An 18,085-nucleotide genomic window follows, 5' to 3' on the forward strand; every position below is an offset into this window, starting at 1 on the left:
GGCCTCATCCCAGGGTCCCCCCTGGAGCCAGCATAGCCATTCGCGGTGACGATGCGCCCCCCGGCGCCTCTAGCCGGGTGCTGCACCAGCCCCCACCACCCGGCTTCCAGAAAGCTCCCCTTGCATTCCGCGGCATTCTTTGGGCGTGAGTCATACAGGTTTGCAGCCAGCCCCCAAGGGGGTGTGTGCGAGCCCAGCAATATAAATACGGCGCCTCCCGGTGCTCACCACGCGGCGTCGCCAGAAGGAGTGCTCGGGCGCCGGGTGCCGCTGACCGGTGAGATGTCCCCCGTCTTCCCTACCCTTGCGCAGACCACACCGGGACGATGGGTGGGCAGGGGGTGGCAGCCAGGCAGGGAGAGATGACACAGCTCGCAGTCACAACGCTTGGGCTTTCAATGGAGCCCAGGAAGCAAGGGAGGGGAGGTGGCCGGAGCCCCGTCACCAGGCAGCTGAGCCAGGGGCCCAGCGCACTCGCCGCCTGAGCGTAGGAGCTCCAACCACAATTCTGGGGCGCGGGGGGTGGGGGTAAATGGAGCAGATATAATGATCATCCTTTCGCAAATATGGAGAAACTGAGGCCTGGAGACCTGCCGCGTTGCGGGAGGCCCAGGCTAGCAGGTGACGGAGCTGGCCTGTACGGAGCTCCTTCCTGCAGCGTGTCCCCTGCGAAGATGCAAGATGCGGATCTCTCAGTTGTGGCTGTCAGCTTGCATGCATGAGTCATCCAGTTTTCTTGTAAATTCTCTAGCTCTCTGGACCCTGTGCCTGTAAGTATGAGGCTGTGGATTTAAGTATATGCTGCAACCACCGAAATCCTAAGTCACACAAGCTCCCCCAGGCCTCCCATCTCCGATTCCACGGTCTCATCTTACAGATGATAACGAGGTTTAGGACTGGTGCCAACACTAAACAGCAAATAAGTATCAGAATCGGGATTAGAGCCAAAAAGCCTCTTGACCTTCCAGAATTTCCGGACCTAGATTAAAAAAAAAAAAAAAAGCTGACTTTTTTTTTAAGGGAGAAGTTAGGAATTTAAGGTAAGTACAGATAGTATAAAAAAAAGATGCCCATGAGAACGTAAGTTATAATAGTAGTGGGGCATTAGACACAACTGAAATGCCCGATCTTTGTGAGAATAGTAAAGATTGGGCATTGGGTCCATGAGAAAGTGGAGCATTACATAGCCACGAAAGTGTGCTTTTAAATAATATTTGAAGATAGTGAATGTGAAGGATCTGGTTGTATAAACTGCATAGAAGACAGAAGGAAACAGACCACAGTGCTAACACCTGCCTCGGGTGCTATGAATTACAGGCGACTGACTATTTTTCTGATGTTCTTTTTGGTTTAGTTTCCTCCATTTGAAAAGGCAGATGGGAGCGGGGCTTTGGGCTTGAAGCTCTCACCAGCTGGGCCCTCTTAGCTTGTCTTCCTGTCCTCCCCACAGCTCGCGGTGCACAGTCATTGATTTTCTTTCTTTTCTTTTTTTTTTCTGAGACTAAGTCGCACTCTGTCACCCAGGCTGGAGTGCAGTAGCATGATCTCTGCTCACTGAAACCTCCACCAGCCATCTGGGTTCAAGTGGTTCTCGTGCCTCAGCCTCCCAAGTAGCTGGGACTACAGGCGCACGCCGCCACACCTGGCTAATTTTTGTATTTATAGTAGAGACGGGGTTTCACCACCTTGCCCAGGCTGGTCTCAAACTCCTAACTTCAAGTAATCCATCTGCCTCGGCCTCCCAAAGTGCTGGGATTACAGGCGTGATGGCGCATGGCTATGTCATTGATTTTCGTAAGCCTCCAGACCTGCCCTGCTTGGAAACCTTTTGGGAAGCTGCTCAGTTCAAAGCTCCCAGGAGGGTGTGCTTGGAACAGAGTTGCTCTTAAAGTTAGCGTGGTCCCAACCCTACCTCCTCCTCCTCTTCCCCAGCACAGCCCCTCTGTCCGCAGAACCGGCCTTTTCTGGTAGAAGGAGCCAGGTCGGGTGGTTTCAGCCTTCTTGGGGAATGAGGCTGCGTGCTAGTGCGTTGGCCTTGGCCTGGCTCCTCCGCCCAGGGCAGCTGGCAGCCAGGCTCCCAGGAGGCAGAGGAGATGAGTGGGGAGATGAGTCCGAGCAAAGGAAGGGAGGTCGGCTGTGCAGCCATGGTTCTAGAACATTCCTCAGATCAGCAGCATCCATATCACCTGCAGACTGGCTGGAAAAGCAGATTCAGACTCAGAACTAACATTATAACCAGCCTGCAGTGATTCATAAGTACTTTAAAAAGTGGTCAATCATTTCATCAAAGCAGAGCCACACAGTCCGGGGGACCACAGGTGGCCTCTGTGTGCCTGCCTTGGTTTCCCTGCCCCTCTTTAGACATGTTGGTTAGACACTGCCAATGCCAAGCCTCAGCCCTCAGACTAATTTTGAAGCAGTCGGGATTTACTATCATTACATAAGACCCTAGTGTTTACAGAATGTGTTCCCCTCTCTGAGGTCTGGATTAGATCCATTTTACAGGCGAAGAAACTGAGGTTCAGATATTTAAGTGACTTGGAAGCAAGCAAAGAACACTGGGCTGTGGGGGTTGGGAGGGCTGGGCTCTTATCCTGGGGTTACCACAAGCATGCTGTGGGCTATGGGGAGCCCTGTGCCATCTATGGGCTTCAGCCTCCCCACTAAGGTAGATGGGTTGGGTGAGAGAACGACTCCCTTCCCAGCTCTGAGCTGGATGGCTCACCAGGGACCCCAGGCTGTCTGGAGCAGACTCTGTGCCCGCTGCTGAGTCTGGAACTTTCCTGCATCTTGCCTTTGGCTACCCTGTTCTTCAGGGCCCAACACCCTGTCTTCTGGTCAGAACCTAGGTCTGAATGGTTTTTTCCAGAAGTTGTTGCTTTCAGGGGCGCCTGGCAGAGGGGTGTTTCTGGCTGCTTTTGTGTCTCTGGCATGACAAAGGCTCCTGCTGGAGGCATTTCAGGGCTCAGTGGGCAGCTGGGGCACAGCCCATGAGACCAGAGCCTTCCTGGTGATCCTGGTCTCTGCCACCCACCCTGTCTCTGGGGAAGGCGCTGACCCATATCTTCTCCCACGCTGCCCCCTGGCTCTGCGCGCCTGATTACTTCTCATGAAAGGTGCTCCTTATTAATGTCCTACCGAGTGTCCAGATGGGCCTGTTGGGCTGTGCTGGCTTTGGATGTGAACCATTTCAGGAAGGGGAACCCCACCTTCCTGTTGGTTCTGTTATGGGAAATGAGTGAGCTCAGATAAGCAGTTTCTGGGAGGGGCGATGATGGAGAGGGTACAGGGGGAGGGGTTTCTGTTTTATGCAACAGCCTCAGCTTCTGGGAAAGGGTCCATTGTGTAAGACCAGGGTTGTGGCCTGTGCCCCTTGGCTCAGGGTAGCCAGCCCAGTGGTGGCAGGAACACTGGCAGGGCAGCCTGCTGTAGGCTTAGAGGGATGGGCCGTGTGGAGGGCCTGGCAGAGCAAAGGGACTCATCCTTCCAAAAGGACTTTCTCTGGGAAGCCTACTCCTTGGGCCACTGTGAACCCTCTGTACTCTTAGAAGGGAATTGTCCTTCCTGGCTTCCACTACTTCTACCCCTGAATGCACAGGCAGCCCAGCCCAAAGCTCCCACTAGGGATGCAGATGGATTCGGTGTGAGGGCAGCTGCTGCTGCCTCCGGCTCTTGAAAATCAAGTTTGTGGGCCGGGTGCGGTGGCTCATGCCTGTAATCCCAGCACTTTCGGAGGCCAAGGTGGGCGGATCACGAGGTCAGGAGATGGAGACCATCCTGGCTAACACAGTGAAACCTGGTCTCTTAAAAAAAAAAGAGAGAGAGACAGAAAAACAAAGAAAATCAAGTTCAGGTAGTGTTGAGACTTCCGGGGGGCTGCGGCGCTGTGGTGGATGGGGGGGGTGTCTGCTGGGGGAAGATATGGAGGCACATCACAGAGGACGGGGCTGGTCTCTGGGATGCAGTCCCTCTGTGGAGGTGGCATGCGGAGGGACGGATACGTGACCCAAGGGAGATATTTTCAGTGTGTGACATGATCGACGCCACTCTGGACAAGGAGGCCGGGATGCAGAAAGCCTGTGTGCCTCAATGATTGCAGGGGAGGATGTGGCTTGGAAAATAGCCCGGCTCCTCTGATGCCAGGGTTCTTGTTTCCTCCACTGGATGCTGCTGTCCTGCGGTCCCTCCCTCCTTGCACTTCCTGCCATCGCTTTCTTTTGAGGTATCCATGGCAAGTCTGGTCCTTTCCCCCTGTTTCCTCAGGGATAAAAGTGCAGCAGTGCTAGCTGGGGGGACAGCGAGGGCGGTGAAACCCTGGGGAGCTGCTGCAGGCGGCAGGTGGGCAGGATGCCAGCAGGCTGTCTAGCTGTTCCCATGACGGTCTCCTGTTTCCTGCAAACAGAGGCGTGCGAGGACTCAGAATCAGAGGCATGATGAAGACTCTGCTGCTGTTTGTGGGGCTGCTGCTGACCTGGGAGAGTGGGCAGGTCCTGGGGGACCAGTCGGTCTCCGACAATGAGCTCCAGGGTGAGTAGACCAAGTATGATGTTCCACAGGGTGGTGAGGTCAGAGCGCAGGGCTGCTGACTCCACTCAGGGCCTCTCTATCACGCCCCGAGTGTTACAGACCATTTGATCTAGTGCACTGGATCTGGGTGTCTGTGTCTGGACCCCCTCCGAGCCTCAGCTCCCAGGCCTCTGTGGGCATCAGGCTGTCGGCATTTGCAGGCAATTCCCAAGCCCGTTCTGGCTGCTGCATTTCATTCAGCTGCTCCCTTCCCAGGCCCCTTGGCCCAGCTCCCAAGCCTCCTCCATGAAGCTGTGTCTGGACCGTTGGAGCTCTTATCCCTCTCCCGTTTGGAGTTTGTCCCTCCTGGGAGCTGACCGCTTCTGCAGGATCATTGTTAAAAACCCCGATCAGGCCAGGCTCAGTGGCTCAAGCCTGTAATCCCAGCACTTTGGGAGGCCGAGGTGGGAGAATCACAAGGTCAAAAGATCAAGACCATGCTGGCCAACATGGTGAAACCCTGTCTCTACTAAAACTACAAAAATTAGCTGGGCATGGTGGCAGACACCTGTAGTCTCAGCTACTCCGGAGGCTGAGGCAGGAGAATTGCTTAAACCCAGGAGGCAGAGGTCTCAGTGAGCCGAGATCTCACCACTGCACTCCAGCCTGGGTGACAGAGCGAGTCTCTGTCTCAAAAACAAAACAAAACAAAACAAAAAAACCCCAAGTCAGACCTGGGTGTGAGTCTGTTCCACTTCTTCTCAGTTGGGTGACTCTGAGTCACTCTCTTGATCTCATGACACGTTCCCCAACCCCTGTTTTATTGAGATAATGAACAAATAAAAATTGTGTATATTTAAGGTATATGACATGATGTCTTGAAATGTACATACATGGAAATGATGACTACTTTTACAGTGGGGCGGTAGGAACGCTTAAAATCTACTCTCAGCGAACTTCCCGGTACAGTATGGTGTTATTAAGTACAAGCACCACCTGTATGATAGACCTCCAGGACCTACTCCTCCTGCCTGACTGACACTTGGACCCTCTATCGTACCACACTTCCCATGTCCCCCTCTGCAAAGTGGGCATGGTAGTGGGGCTGGAGCATTCTGTAAACTGCACATGAAGTGTTTGGTGCAGTGCTCGGCATGGGATAAGCACCAGTGAAGTGGCACTTAGGGGACACAGTGTTTCTCTGCATCTGTCACCAGTGCTATGCCTTAGTCATTTCCTCATCTTATTTCTGTCACCTGGCACTGTGCATTGGAAAAAAGAAATACACATCTGGTTAAACTGAACTCTAGAAAGACTTGTGTCCAAAATAACAATATTTTATATTTTGATACTTCAAAGCTGACCACTTCTGGGTTTTTAAAAAATATTTTTCCTTGACAAGTTTCTTCTGCACCCGGCTCATTCTCCAGGGGCACATGGCAGTGGCTGGGCACAGCTCTGCCGTTTCCCCCGGGGTGTACCGGCTCCCATGGTTTGCAAATCTGAGCAGTGAGAGCAAGGGGCCTGTGATGGGAGCCTGTGTAGGTCAAGGCTGGGACTGTGCTGCTGTCTGCGGGGGGGGGGTGGGGATCCCAGCCTTGACAGCCCCTTAACTGAACGGGCCTCTCTGGCCATTCCTGCTCACTCCAGGGTTATATCCCGAGGCCATCCCTTCCTCTCACCTCATGCTACCTCTTGCGCTTCTCTTGCAGAAATGTCCGATCAGGGAAGTAAATATGTCAATAAGGAAATTCAAAATGCTGTCAACGGAGTGAAAGAGATCAAGACTCTCATAGAAAAAACAAATGAAGAGCGCAAGACACTGCTTAGCAACCTAGAGGAAGCCAAGAAGAAGAAAGAGGTCAGGAGCCGAGAAGGCTGCCCAGCCTTGACCATCCCACCAGAGGGAGGGGAGGAGGGAGGGGGTCACAGCACGGTGCCTTGCTGGGTTGCCATGGTGACCCACAGTCCTCCCAGGCTGTGTCAGCTGATGCCGAAGTTAAGAAGGAGGGAAGGTTTATTGGAGTTTGAAAGCATCAGGGGGTGAGGTCTTGGATCTGGATTTCTTATGAGCCTGGCTCAGGGCCTAATGCCCAGATTCATTTCAATAGATGTTTCTAAACCCTGACCACGTGCTGGCTCCAAGCAGGCTCTGGTTTGGGTGGCAGCAGGGGCCCGGAGTGGGGTGGTGTCCAACCCTCAGGAAGCTTGTCTAGTAGGGGTGATGCGGTTCGGGTTAAGGCAGGCACACACTCTGCACCCTACATCTTCCCAGAGCTCTTGACTCCTTCATAAAGAAACAGCTTAAGGCCAGTAGTGATATAGCAGGTCTAGCCTGCACTTAGTGATTCGACAAAGCTAAAACACTTTAATTCAATGAACAACTTATTTAAGAAATCAAGTTCCCAAAGATTATCCTAAAAACCTACTCTCGTGGCCGCTCTAATTCAGATGCAAAGATGTAGCTACCTGCCAGGTTCATGATCCATCACGCACGTTAAAAGCAGTTCAAAGGCTCTGAGAAGTTCTGCAATAAAGAAACCCGTATAACTCCAGGAAACCCAGTTTTCCGGATTGACCAGGGAATTTCTTTTTTTCTTCCTGGCAGCGTTGAGCACAGTTCCATGGGAGCCACTTCAGGGAATGTTGGCCCGGATGCGGCTCTAACTTTTCTTCAAGCTTCATGCCCTTACTTGGCACCAGTATCAGTTCTCACCATTCTATAAGAATCCTCACATAGCTCCTGGGGAAGGGCACGTTCTGTTCTCACATTTTTGCGGTTATCATTGGAGTTTGACATTCAACAATTCTGGTTTCATAACGCACATCAAATTTGGAGAAAAGAGCCTGCTCCTTCTTAGTTGAGAAGTAGGTGAACCAGAAGGAAAGGGAGTAGGCACCATGGGTGGCACTTGCATCTTGCTCAGTGGGAGGTGGGTTGTCCAACCCCAGCAAGGGACAGGGGGTGATAGAGTAGGACAAAGACCTCGAGTAACTCTGGGGTGTGGATAGTCTAATTTTTTTTTTTTTTTGAAGACTAACACTCATTCATAGAGACTTCAATATAGAAAAGTAGAAGAGGGAACGTTTCTCCGTAATCCTTTTGCCCAGGGACAAATCACTGTTAACATTTGATCTATTCCTTCCTACTCTTTTCTTCTGCTTTTTTGACAGTGGCTATATTCAAAATTATGAATTTTTAACACAAATGGTACATATAATAATATTCGAAATCGATTATAAACATCCTTTATAATGATGTACCATGTATCCTGTGTATGAACCACAGCTTGTCTAACCTGTCTCTCACTTTTAAACATCTGGGTTGATTCTGAATTACTTTTTTGCCATAAATTCATACTGTAACAAATATTTTTAGGCATCTTTTTCTTTGTCAGGAGATTCCTTTGAGATAGAGTCTTTTTTGTTATTGTTTTTTTTTTTTTCTGAGACAGAGTCTTGCTCTGTCACCGAGGCTGGAGTGCTGTGGTTCGATCTCGGCTCACTGCAACCTTCTGCCTGCCAGGTTCAAGTGATTCTCCTGCTTCAGCCTCCCAAATAGCTGGGAGTACAGACATGCACCACCACACCCAGCTAATTTTTGTATTTTTGGTAGAGACACGGTTTCACCATGTTGGCCAGGCTGGTCTCGAGCTCCTGACCTCAAGTAATCTGCCTGCCTCGGCCTCCCAGTGTTGGGATTACAGGTGCGAGCCACCATGCCTAGCCTGAGACAGATTCTTAGGGAATCACTGGGTCAAGTGGCATGGGCCCATTAGAGAGTTTTGATAGCTGGTGTGGCTTTGGTGTTGAAAGCCTGCCGATCCCTTTGCATGCCAGGGGTCATGGTTGCAATAGAAAGACAAGATTCAGGGATCCTGCAGCCTGCTTTGGAAGATGACATTCGAACACCAGAAGCAGAGAATAGAAATTTAGGTTTCAGTGAGAGGTTAGTCATCGAGTAGTTGATCAGCGCACCAGGTCAGAGAGAGGTGGAATCCACATGGGTTCCAGGAGTTGGGAAACTTCCAGGAGTTAGGGAACAGTTGGATCTTGAAGGATGGGTGGATTCTTAAAGCCAGGTGGGAAGGGGATTCCGGTACGTGAACGAGGGGAAGCCTGAGCCGGAGCAGGGGTGGGCACTTGCTCGCTGGGTGGACAGCCTGTGAGAGGGCCTGCCCTGGGGCAGAGGGCCTGGCACCCAGCACCTCCTTGGGTGTGTGAGTCTGTGGTCTCTGTGTGGCTCAGCCAGCCTTGTGTCTTCCTGTAGGATGCCCTAAATGAGACCAGGGAATCAGAAACAAAGCTGAAGGAGTTTCCAGGAGTGTGCAATGACACCATGACGGCCCTCTGGGGAGAGTGTAAGCCCTGCCTGAAACAGACCTGCATGAAGTTCTACGCACGCGTCTGCAGAAGTGGCTCAGGCCTGGTTGGCCGCCAGGTGAAAAGGGGACACATGAGCAGCCAAAGCTCTGAGTAGGGAAGGCAGGGAACCTAGTGACATATGCTTCATTCCACATGCCAGACGCAGCTGACTAGTACTGGCTGGCTTCATGGGGCCCAGAGTGCCATGCTCCGTTAGTAATGTCTAGCAGGAGTGCAGACAGTGGAGTCATCAAATGGAAGTAAGTCAGGTATCTGCCTTCTCTTAGAAGACTCTTACACAGCAGCGCTTAGCTGGATGACATAACAAACCGCTCCATGGGATGGCAGACCTCTGTGTCCACTTACGTGGAAGGATTTAAGAATATTTTTTTTGAGATAGCGTTTCACTCTGTCACTCAGGCTGGAGTGCAGTGGTGTGATCATGGTTCACTGCAGCTTCGACCTCCTGCATTCAGGCGATCCTCCCACCTCAGCCTCCCAAGTATCTGGGACTATAGGCACGTGCCACCATGCCCAGCTAATTTTTGTATTTTTCTATAACATGAGATTTTGCAATGTTGTCCAAGCTGGTCTCAAACTCCTAAACTCAAGTGATCCTCCTACCTTGGCCTCCTGAATTATTGGAATTACAGGTGTGCACCACTGTGCTCAGCCAATGTAAGGATTTTCTTTGTTTTTGTTTTTGAGATGGAGTTTTGCTCCTGTTGCTCAGGCTGGGGTGCAATGGCGCAATCTCGGCTCACCGCAACCTCCGTCTCCTGGGTTCAAGTGATTCTCCTGCCCCAGCCTCCCGAGTAGCTGGGACTACAGGTGCACAGCACTACGCCTGGCTAATTTTTGCATTTTTAGTAGAGATGGGGTTTCGCCATGTTGGCCAGACTGGTCTTGAACTTCGGACCTCAGGAGATCTGCCCGCTTCGGCCTCCTGAAGTGCCGGGATTACAGGCATGAGCCACCACGCCCAGCCAATGTAAGATTTTTTAGTACCTTAGTATTGCTTCTGTCCTCCACTGTGGGGCTTTTTTGATTGGGACTCAGTGAGTTCTTCTAATCCTTGAAGTCATACCAGTTGGCCCTTAGCTGAGCAGGGGTGGGTATCATTGGTGGCCAAAGATGATAGTGGAAGAATCTGAAATGTTGGGCCTTGTGACTCTCATGGCCTCCCAGGTGTCTCGAAACGGTCCTCCATGGAGGGAGGTAGAAGGAAGGGCGTGGACCTGACAGTTGGGGTGCTGGGGCCCAGTCCCAGCTGGGCTGTTGGTCATGTGCTGTGTGACCGTTACCACGATGGGCAGGGCCTGGCCTCGCTCACGGAGGGGTGGGAGACCAGGAGGCTGTGGCCTTGGTGAGCTTCTCCTAACTGTGCCCCTGCCGGCTGTCGCAGCTCGAGGAGTTCCTGAACCAGAGCTCGCCCTTCTATTTTTGGATGAATGGTGACCGCATCGACTCACTGCTGGAGAACGACCGGCAGCAGACGCACATGCTGGACATCATGCAGGACCGCTTCAGCCGTGCCTCCAGCATCATGGACGAGCTCTTCCAGGACCGGTTCTTCGCCCGGGAGCCCCAGGACACCTACCACTACCTGCCCTTCAGCCTGCACCACCGGAGGCCTCACTTCTTCTTTCCCAAGTCCCGCATCGTCCGCAGCTTGATGCCCTTCTCTCCATTCGAGCCCCTGAACTTCCACGCCATGTTCCAGCCCTTCCTTGAGATGATACACGAGGCTCAGCAGGCCATGGACGTCCCCTTCCACAGCCCAGCCTTCCAGCACCAGTTCCCGGAATCCATACAAGGTGAGAAGGGGTGGAAGCTCACAGCCTTTTGAGTAACCCGTTAGATGCTGAGAACCAGGCTGAGGGCCCAGAGAGTGTCATCTTGATTTTTCTCCAGCAATATCACGAGGGTGATGTTATTCTTATTTAAAGAGGAAAAAAACAGAGCTGGGCATGGTGGCTTCATGCCCGTGATACCAGCACTTTGGGAGGCCAAGGTGGGAGGATCACTTGAGGCCAGGAGTTGGAGACCAGCCTGGCCGACATAGTGAGACCCTGTCTCTACAAAAATAAAAACTTAAAAAATTAGCTGGGTGTGGTAGTGCACACCTGTGGTCCCAGCTACTCTAGAGGCTGAGGCAGGAGAGTCACTTGAGCCTAGAAGCTGGAGGCTGCAGTAAGCTATGATCGCACCACTGCATTCCAGCCTGGGCAACAGAGCGAGACCCTATCTCTAAAATAAATAAATAAATAAATAAAAATAACAGTAGGAATCAGTGGGGTCCATCTCTGCTTGGCTGGATGCCTGACTCTTTTTCCCTTGTGTGTCCCCAGAAGGTGACGATGACCGAGCCGTGTGCAGGGAGATCCGCCACAACTCCACAGGCTGCCTGCGGATGAAGGACCAGTGTGACAAGTGCCGCGAGATCTTGTCTGTGGGTGAGTCGCGGTTCAGACCACAAGCTGTCCCCTCCAATCACTCATGTCCTGGGGTCACCGGTGCCTCATTGGTGTACCTTTATGGGGTCAGACAGATGAGCGTTTGGATTCCAGATCTGTGGCCTTTGAGCTGTGGCCCAGGGCAGGTCCTGAGCCTCATGCAGCTTGGGTTCCTCATCTGAGAATGGGATGAAGATGCGAGGCTTTCCCTGAAGTCAGTGAGACATCGTTAGGGATGCACAAGTGGCCTCTACCTCGTCGGGCCCATGATGGAAAAAGTCATCCCCCTGGGACTCCCGGTGATTCTGTTTCCAAGTGCCAAGCACAGTAGGCATTTCATTTTCCACTGCAGATTATGAAATTGCAGACAGTATGTATTTTGTTTAACAAAACTTACCAGAGGCCAAGCACTGTTCTAAACACTCGACATATATTTCCTCATTTTCTCAGAATGACCCTCTGAGGAAACCAAGCCATAGAAAGGTTAAGAACTTATCCAAGATGGACCAGACGCAGGCGAGCTGGGCTTCACTCCTAGGTGTTTGGGAAGTGTTCTTAACCAGGGTGCGGTGTTCTTTCCTGGGACCCCTCATGCCTCTGGCCACAGAAGTCACAGGTCTCGGTATCTGGGCAGTAGTCCCTTCGGTTGGCTGGTTGCTCCCCTAGGCAAAGGGAATATTTCCCTTCAACTGTCCCTGTCTGTTTCATCGGCACTGGTTATGGGTTAACTTTCTGCTTTGAGATAACAGCTGTGATGGTATTTGGACTAGTTCCTGGCACACAGCTGTGCATGCTCAGAAAGAGTTAATTGTCTCCCCTTGTAAATTGTTTCCCCTTATCAATCTGGTGGCTTTGCTCTTAATGCCTAGTTTGAGTTTGCCATGGCAGGCTGCCAGGGCCTAGTTAAACAGTCCTAGCCTCACTCCTGTAATTTTAGAAGCCACTGCAAAATAAACAGTAGTGCTTTAAAGGCTGAAGTTGCAGGGTGTAGATGAGGGCACAACCAAGCCTTGGGGCTTTTTCTATAAAAATATCAGAGTGGCATCAATTACGTGGTACTTCACTGCAAGAAAGTTAGTCACGTTAGGGCCTGAAGAAAAGACAGCCAGATGCCTCGGCCCAGATTGGATGTCTGGCACCCATTTTCTCTGTCGCCCAGGCTGGGGTGCAGTGGCGCCATCATGGCTCGCTGCAGCCTCGACCTCCTGGACTCAGGCCTGGCGCCAATCTTGACAGTCATTGATAACAGCTGAGGTAAATGGTCTCCACTGATGAGGACTGCCTACTGTTATTTGAGATACTTGCAACCACATGAGCATGTACTGCCCGGGCGCTCTAAACCAGGATTTCTCAATTTCAGCACTATTAACATTTTTTTTTTCTTTTTGAGACAGAGTTTCTCTCTGTCACCCTACCTGGAGTGCAGTGGCACCATCACGCTCACTGCAGCGTAGACCTCCCAGACTCAGTCGATCCTCCTGCCTCAGCTCCTAAGTAACAGACCACAGACGTGCACCACCATGCCCGGCTAATTCTTTTATTGTTAGTAGAGAGGGAGTCTTGCTATGCTGCCCAGGCTGGTCTCCAGCTCCTGGGCTCAAGTGACCCTCCTACCTCGGCCTCCCAGAGTGCTGGGATTACAGGCGTGAGCAGTGCTGACATTTCCGACCACGTGATCGCTTGTCGTGGGGGGCTGCCCTGCGCATGTCAGGGTATTTAGCAGCATTCCTGGCCTCCACGCACTAGATGACAGTAGCTCCTCCTCTTTGTTGTGATAACTAACTTCAGAACTGGCCAATCTCCCTGGGTGACAGCATCACCCAGTTGAGAACCTCTATTCTAGACTAAGTCTCTACACCCAAGGATTTTTTTTTTTTTTTAAGACAGGGTCTTGCTCTATTGCAGTCTGGAGTGCAGTGGTGTGGTCTCAGCTCATTGCAACCTCTGCTTTCCAGGTTCAAGCCATTCTCCTGCCTCAGCCTCCTGAGTAGCTGGAATTACAGACGTGCACCACTACGCCTGGCTAATTTTTATATTTTTAGTAGAGATGGGGTTTCATCATGGTGGCTAGGTTGGTCTCAAACTCCTGACCTCAAGTGATCCTTCTGCCTCAGCCTCCCACAGTGCTGGGATTACAGGTGCGAGCCAATGCACCCAGCTGATTTTTCTTGTTTTTAAGTTACTTTTTGGTAAACTAGTGAAGATTATTTATTACATGTTTATTTTCAAACTGCATCTTGTCATTGTGTTTCTTTCCCCACCTAACATTGTATTTTACTGTAAATGATTGCAGTCATCATCCTGAAGCATATGCAAAATCTCCCTTCCCCTGACCAGTTGTGTCTGATGTACCCACCTCTGGATATTTCTGAAATAATTTAAGGGGAGAAAAACAGTAGTTTTAAGAGCTAGTGGGAAGTTTCCAGCTCTTAATGAATCTGACAACCTGCAGTCCAGGGCCAAGAGGAGTGAATTCTCTTTTGCTGCTCTCCTGATGAACTCAGTGACCAGCCATGGGCAGGCTGGTGGGTGAGCAAAGACCCCTGGCTACCACGTGCCAGCATGTCAGCTGCATGAACTCTTGGCACCAGAACTGCTACCTCTGCAGACATGCTCAAAAGACAAGCTTGGCTCGGGTACATTGGCTCACGCCTGTAATCCCAGCACTGAGAGCCTGAGGTGGGCAGATTACCTGAGGTCAGGAGTTCAAGACCAGCCTGGCTAACATGGTGAAACCCCATCTCTACTAAAAATACAAAAAATCAGCCAGGTATGGTGGTGTGTGCCTGTAATTCCAGCACTTTGGGAGGCCAAGGCGGGTGGATCACTTGAGGTCAGGAGTTTGAGACCAGCCTGGTCAACATGGTGAAGCCCATCTCTACTAAAAATACATAAAATTAGCCAGGTGTGGTGGCAGGTGCCTGTAAATCCCAGCTACTCTGGAGACTGAGGCAGGAGAATTGCTTGAACCTGGGAGGCAGAGGTTGCAGTGAGCCGAAGTTGTGCCATTGCACTCCAGTCTGGGCAACAAGAGCAAAACTGTCTTAAAAAAAAAAAAAAAAAAAAAAGACAAGCTTGGAGGATTATCCAGAGCCCAAGCTTAGGAGCTGAAGACCCTGGTTCAATCCTCGGCCCAGACATCTTTTCTTCTATGGCTTTAGGTAAGCTATTTATTAATCCTTCTGTGGGCCTCAGTTTTATTATTGGTGAAATAGAGTGCTAATCCTTCAGTCAGAACAGATCCAATTCCTAGAGAAGAGGGATATCCAGAGAGCACCTTCTGCAGTGTCTGGGACGCAGGAGATGTCATATAAATGGCAGCTGTGAGTGATATTCCCCCTCTCTGGAAATGATTCCTGGGAGAGACCAGGGCAGTGAGAGCCACTCTAGGTCTGAGAACATGGAGAACTTGAGATCAGTGCTTCTGGAAGTGTGGTCAACACTGTCACCAGTTACCACTGTTTAGGTCAGTGGACATATTTTTCCGGAGCAAGGCTCTTCAGGCTGAGTGTGATGGCTCACACCTGTAATCCCAGCACAAACAGATCAGTTGAGCCCAGGAGTTTGAGACCAGCCTGGGCAACATGGAGAAACCCCGTCTCTACAAAAAATACAAAAATCAGCTGGGCGTGATGGCACGTAACTACAGTCCCAGCTACTCAGGGGGCTGAGGATGGAGGATAGCCCGAGCCTGGGAATTAAAGGCTCCAGTGAGCCAAGATCTCGCCACTGCACTCCAGCCTGGGCCACAGAGCAAAACTCTGTCTCAAACAAACAACAAAGACAAAACCCCAAAAGACTTTTTGGATGACAGAAGCAGCGTATTCACATTCTGAGGCAAAACCTTTATTTGGTTGTGGATGATTCTAAAGTTTGTGGCTGTTCCCTTAGGGGAGCACTGCTTTCGCTCCCGGCTGCGTGTGGGACCTCCATTCATTCATGGCTCTATCCCTCTGGACCCTTCCCTTCACACTTCTGCCTTTCGTTTCTTCCATCTCCGGGCAGACTGTTCGGCTGACAACCCCTCCCAAGCTCAGCTGCGGCGGGAGCTCAACGACTCCCTCCAGATGGCCGAGATGTTGACCAGGAAGTACAACGAGCTGCTGCAGTCCTACCAGTGGAAGATGCTCAACACCTCCTCCCTGCTGGAGCAGCTCAACGAGCAGTTTAGCTGGGTGTCCCGCCTGGCAAACCTCACGCAAGGCGAAGACCAGTACTATCTGCGGGTCACCACGGTAAGCTGTGTCCCGGCCACACGCTGCGGTTGGGAGCCCGCGCTGTGCCTGGGAGCAGGGGCACATGTGCCTCTGACCGAGCACTTATCAGGTGGCAGGAAATAGAAAACCTTAGGTGTGCTTGTGGCCTTGAAGCCTCACCACCGAGCCAAAATATAACCGAGGAGCAAAGTAAAAGAGGTCCGAAGTTTGCCCAAGGTGTGAGAGCTGACCGCTGACTGGGATGGGCATTTGACCCCGAATGCCTGGCAGCAAAGCCCGCATTGGCGCCTGGCGGCACAGCCTGTGTCGATGCCTGGCAGCAAAGCCTCGATTCTGTTGTTGCTGTTGTTTTCCTTTTGGTGCACAAACCCGTGAATAAACCAGAAGCCTCTGTTCTTTTCTCAAAGCTACATGGCTGCTTCTGGTGTAAAATGGCTTAGGAATTGGTACATCATTCTCTACCAGTGAGAAAAACTTTCTCTCTAGACCAGACACAGTGGCTCATGCCTATAATCCTAGCACTTTGGGAGGCAGAGGCAAGAGGATTGCTTGAGGGCAGTTTAGAGCAGCCTGGACAACATAACAAGACTCCCTCTCTACAAAAAAATACAAACATCAGCCAGGTGTGGTGGCACACACTTGTAGTCCCAGCTATTCAGGAGGCTGAAGTGGGAGGACTGCCTGAGCCCAGAGGTCGAGGCTGCAGTGAGCTGTAATCAGGCCACTGCACTCTAGCCTGGGTAATAGAGGGAGACTCTGTCTCTAAAAAATATAATATGGTAATAAAATAAAATATGAAAAAGAAAATAAAACTTATTTCTAGTACTAGGAACCCTTCTTTTTCTTTTCTTTCTTCCCTCCAAGCCCCTTGGATTCCTTTTTGGCTCTAGTCTGACCAATGGCTCCCCAGAATGAATGTTTGGAAACCACTTTTATCCTCTGGGGTGCTCCCCGGGCTGGTCATTTGCAGATGGCATGGCATTTGCCTCAACACACGAGTGTCTGTGAACCAGGTCGCTTCTGTCCACTGAGCTGTACTGATGTCTAGATGCGTGGCAAGCGCTGGGGTAGGCTCTCTAGGTTTTCTCGGAGCAGCGGGAGGACTTCCCCATCCGAAGCTTCTGCTGCAGAACGCATGCACAGCGTTTCAGCTCTTCTCTTTTGTTCCATCCAGGTGGCTTCCCACACCTCTGACTCGGACGTTCCTTCTGGTGTCACTGAGGTGGTCGTGAAGCTCTTTGACTCTGACCCCATCACTGTGACGGTCCCTGTAGAAGTTTCCAGGAAGAACCCTAAATTCATGGAGACTGTGGCAGAGAAAGCGCTGCAGGAATACCGCAAGAAGCACCGGTAAGCAGGGGGCCTCTCCTGTGGGTCTCTGGTAGCCAAAAAAAAAAACACAAAAACTGCCGACTCTATCGCCTGGTAGGAATGACTCTGCCTGGAGCCAGAGCCCAAGACAAAGCCAGGAAATCACCAGGATTTTTATGTTTCCTTTGGAGGATGCTTTACTTTGGTGGTAACTCTTTTCTTTCAGGGAGGAATGAGAGGTGAATGTTGCTTTTGCACCCACGGGGGCATCTGAGTCCAGCTCCCCCTGAGATGAGCTGCAGCCCCCCAGAGAGAGCTCTGCATGTCACCAAGTCACCAGGCCCCAGCCTCCTGGCCCCAACCTCGCCCAGCCTCTCCCTTCTCTGGATCCTGCACTCTAATATCCGCTGCTCATGGGAAGAAAAGACTTGCTCCTGCATGCAACTAATTCAATAAAACTGTCTTGTGAGCTGAGCGCTCAGAGGCTCCTCTCTTTATGATGAGTTTCTGTTTCCTGGCATTGCTTCATTTTGCTATGGGGGAGGGGGTGGAAAATAAATAGAAACAAAAAAGCAGTGGCTAAGATGGCATAGGGACTGTCATATGGTGGAAAATAAAAGGGATGTGATGAGCAGCTTGATCCGCTTCAAAAACTGCTTGCTTTCAGGAAAAGAGGTGTTTGAACAAGCCAACTAAAATATATTCCTGAAAAGTGAAGGCTTTCTGTTCTGTTATGGAACTGTCAATGCATTATTCTGTTATGAAACTTGTTGATGTCGAGGTGTGGCAATCTCCTAAAGGAATCCACTGAAAGTCAGAACGAGCAGTAACAGTAAGGTACACTTGGTATTTAACACAGAATGGATGTTTTCCTTATGAAAACATTTGGTGCCCACGAGTCCAAATGAGACAGTTTTATTTGTTAAGAGCTGTTGCTTTTGCATCAGTTTTCTTTGTAAAGGCTGTTGATTCCGAGTTGTAAGCACTCAGCGTCCCAGGGGCACCGTGGCTGTGGCATTGTCAGTCCCCTGCCAGTTCATATGATCTTTCTATCTTTTTCCCTGGACCACAGGAGTTTCTCTGCTTTCAGTCTGAACCGTAGCTGGACTGCAGTACCCTACGCTGCCAGCAGGTGGCCATGACTACTCATGGTACCAATCTCAAACTTTTTTTTTTTTTTTTTTTTTTAGTGAGTTAGACTCACTTTATTTACCCATGGAGGAAATAAAA

The 18,085-nt window shown here is 50.9% G+C and overlaps 1 protein-coding gene across 5 annotated transcripts; it reads left to right on the forward strand.

Moving 5' to 3' along the window:
• Positions 1 to 229: 229 nt before the first annotated feature.
• Positions 230 to 17,329, forward strand: CLU (clusterin). Of its 5 annotated transcripts, none has more exons than XM_035269922.3 (10): positions 230 to 277; positions 4,144 to 4,222; positions 4,403 to 4,527; positions 6,219 to 6,367; positions 8,777 to 8,947; positions 10,277 to 10,688; positions 11,223 to 11,327; positions 15,333 to 15,562; positions 16,719 to 16,894; positions 17,082 to 17,329. In XM_035269922.3, the coding sequence occupies exons 3-10, from the start codon at positions 4,431 to 4,433 to the stop codon at positions 17,089 to 17,091; spliced, it is 1,350 nt and encodes a 449-aa protein (XP_035125813.2). In that variant the 5' UTR covers positions 230 to 277; positions 4,144 to 4,222; positions 4,403 to 4,430; the 3' UTR covers positions 17,092 to 17,329. The 5 variants fall into 5 exon arrangements, with proteins under 5 accessions (XP_035125813.2, XP_035125817.1, XP_035125815.2 ...); XM_078347182.1 differs by lacking the exon at positions 230 to 277 and adding an exon at positions 3,623 to 3,853; XM_035269926.3 differs by lacking the exon at positions 4,144 to 4,222.
• The last annotated feature ends 756 nt before the right edge of the window (positions 17,330 to 18,085 follow it).

Source organism: Callithrix jacchus, chromosome 13 (genome assembly GCF_049354715.1).
Source record: "Callithrix jacchus isolate 240 chromosome 13, calJac240_pri, whole genome shotgun sequence".
Classification (NCBI taxonomy): Eukaryota; Metazoa; Chordata; class Mammalia; order Primates; family Cebidae; genus Callithrix; species Callithrix jacchus.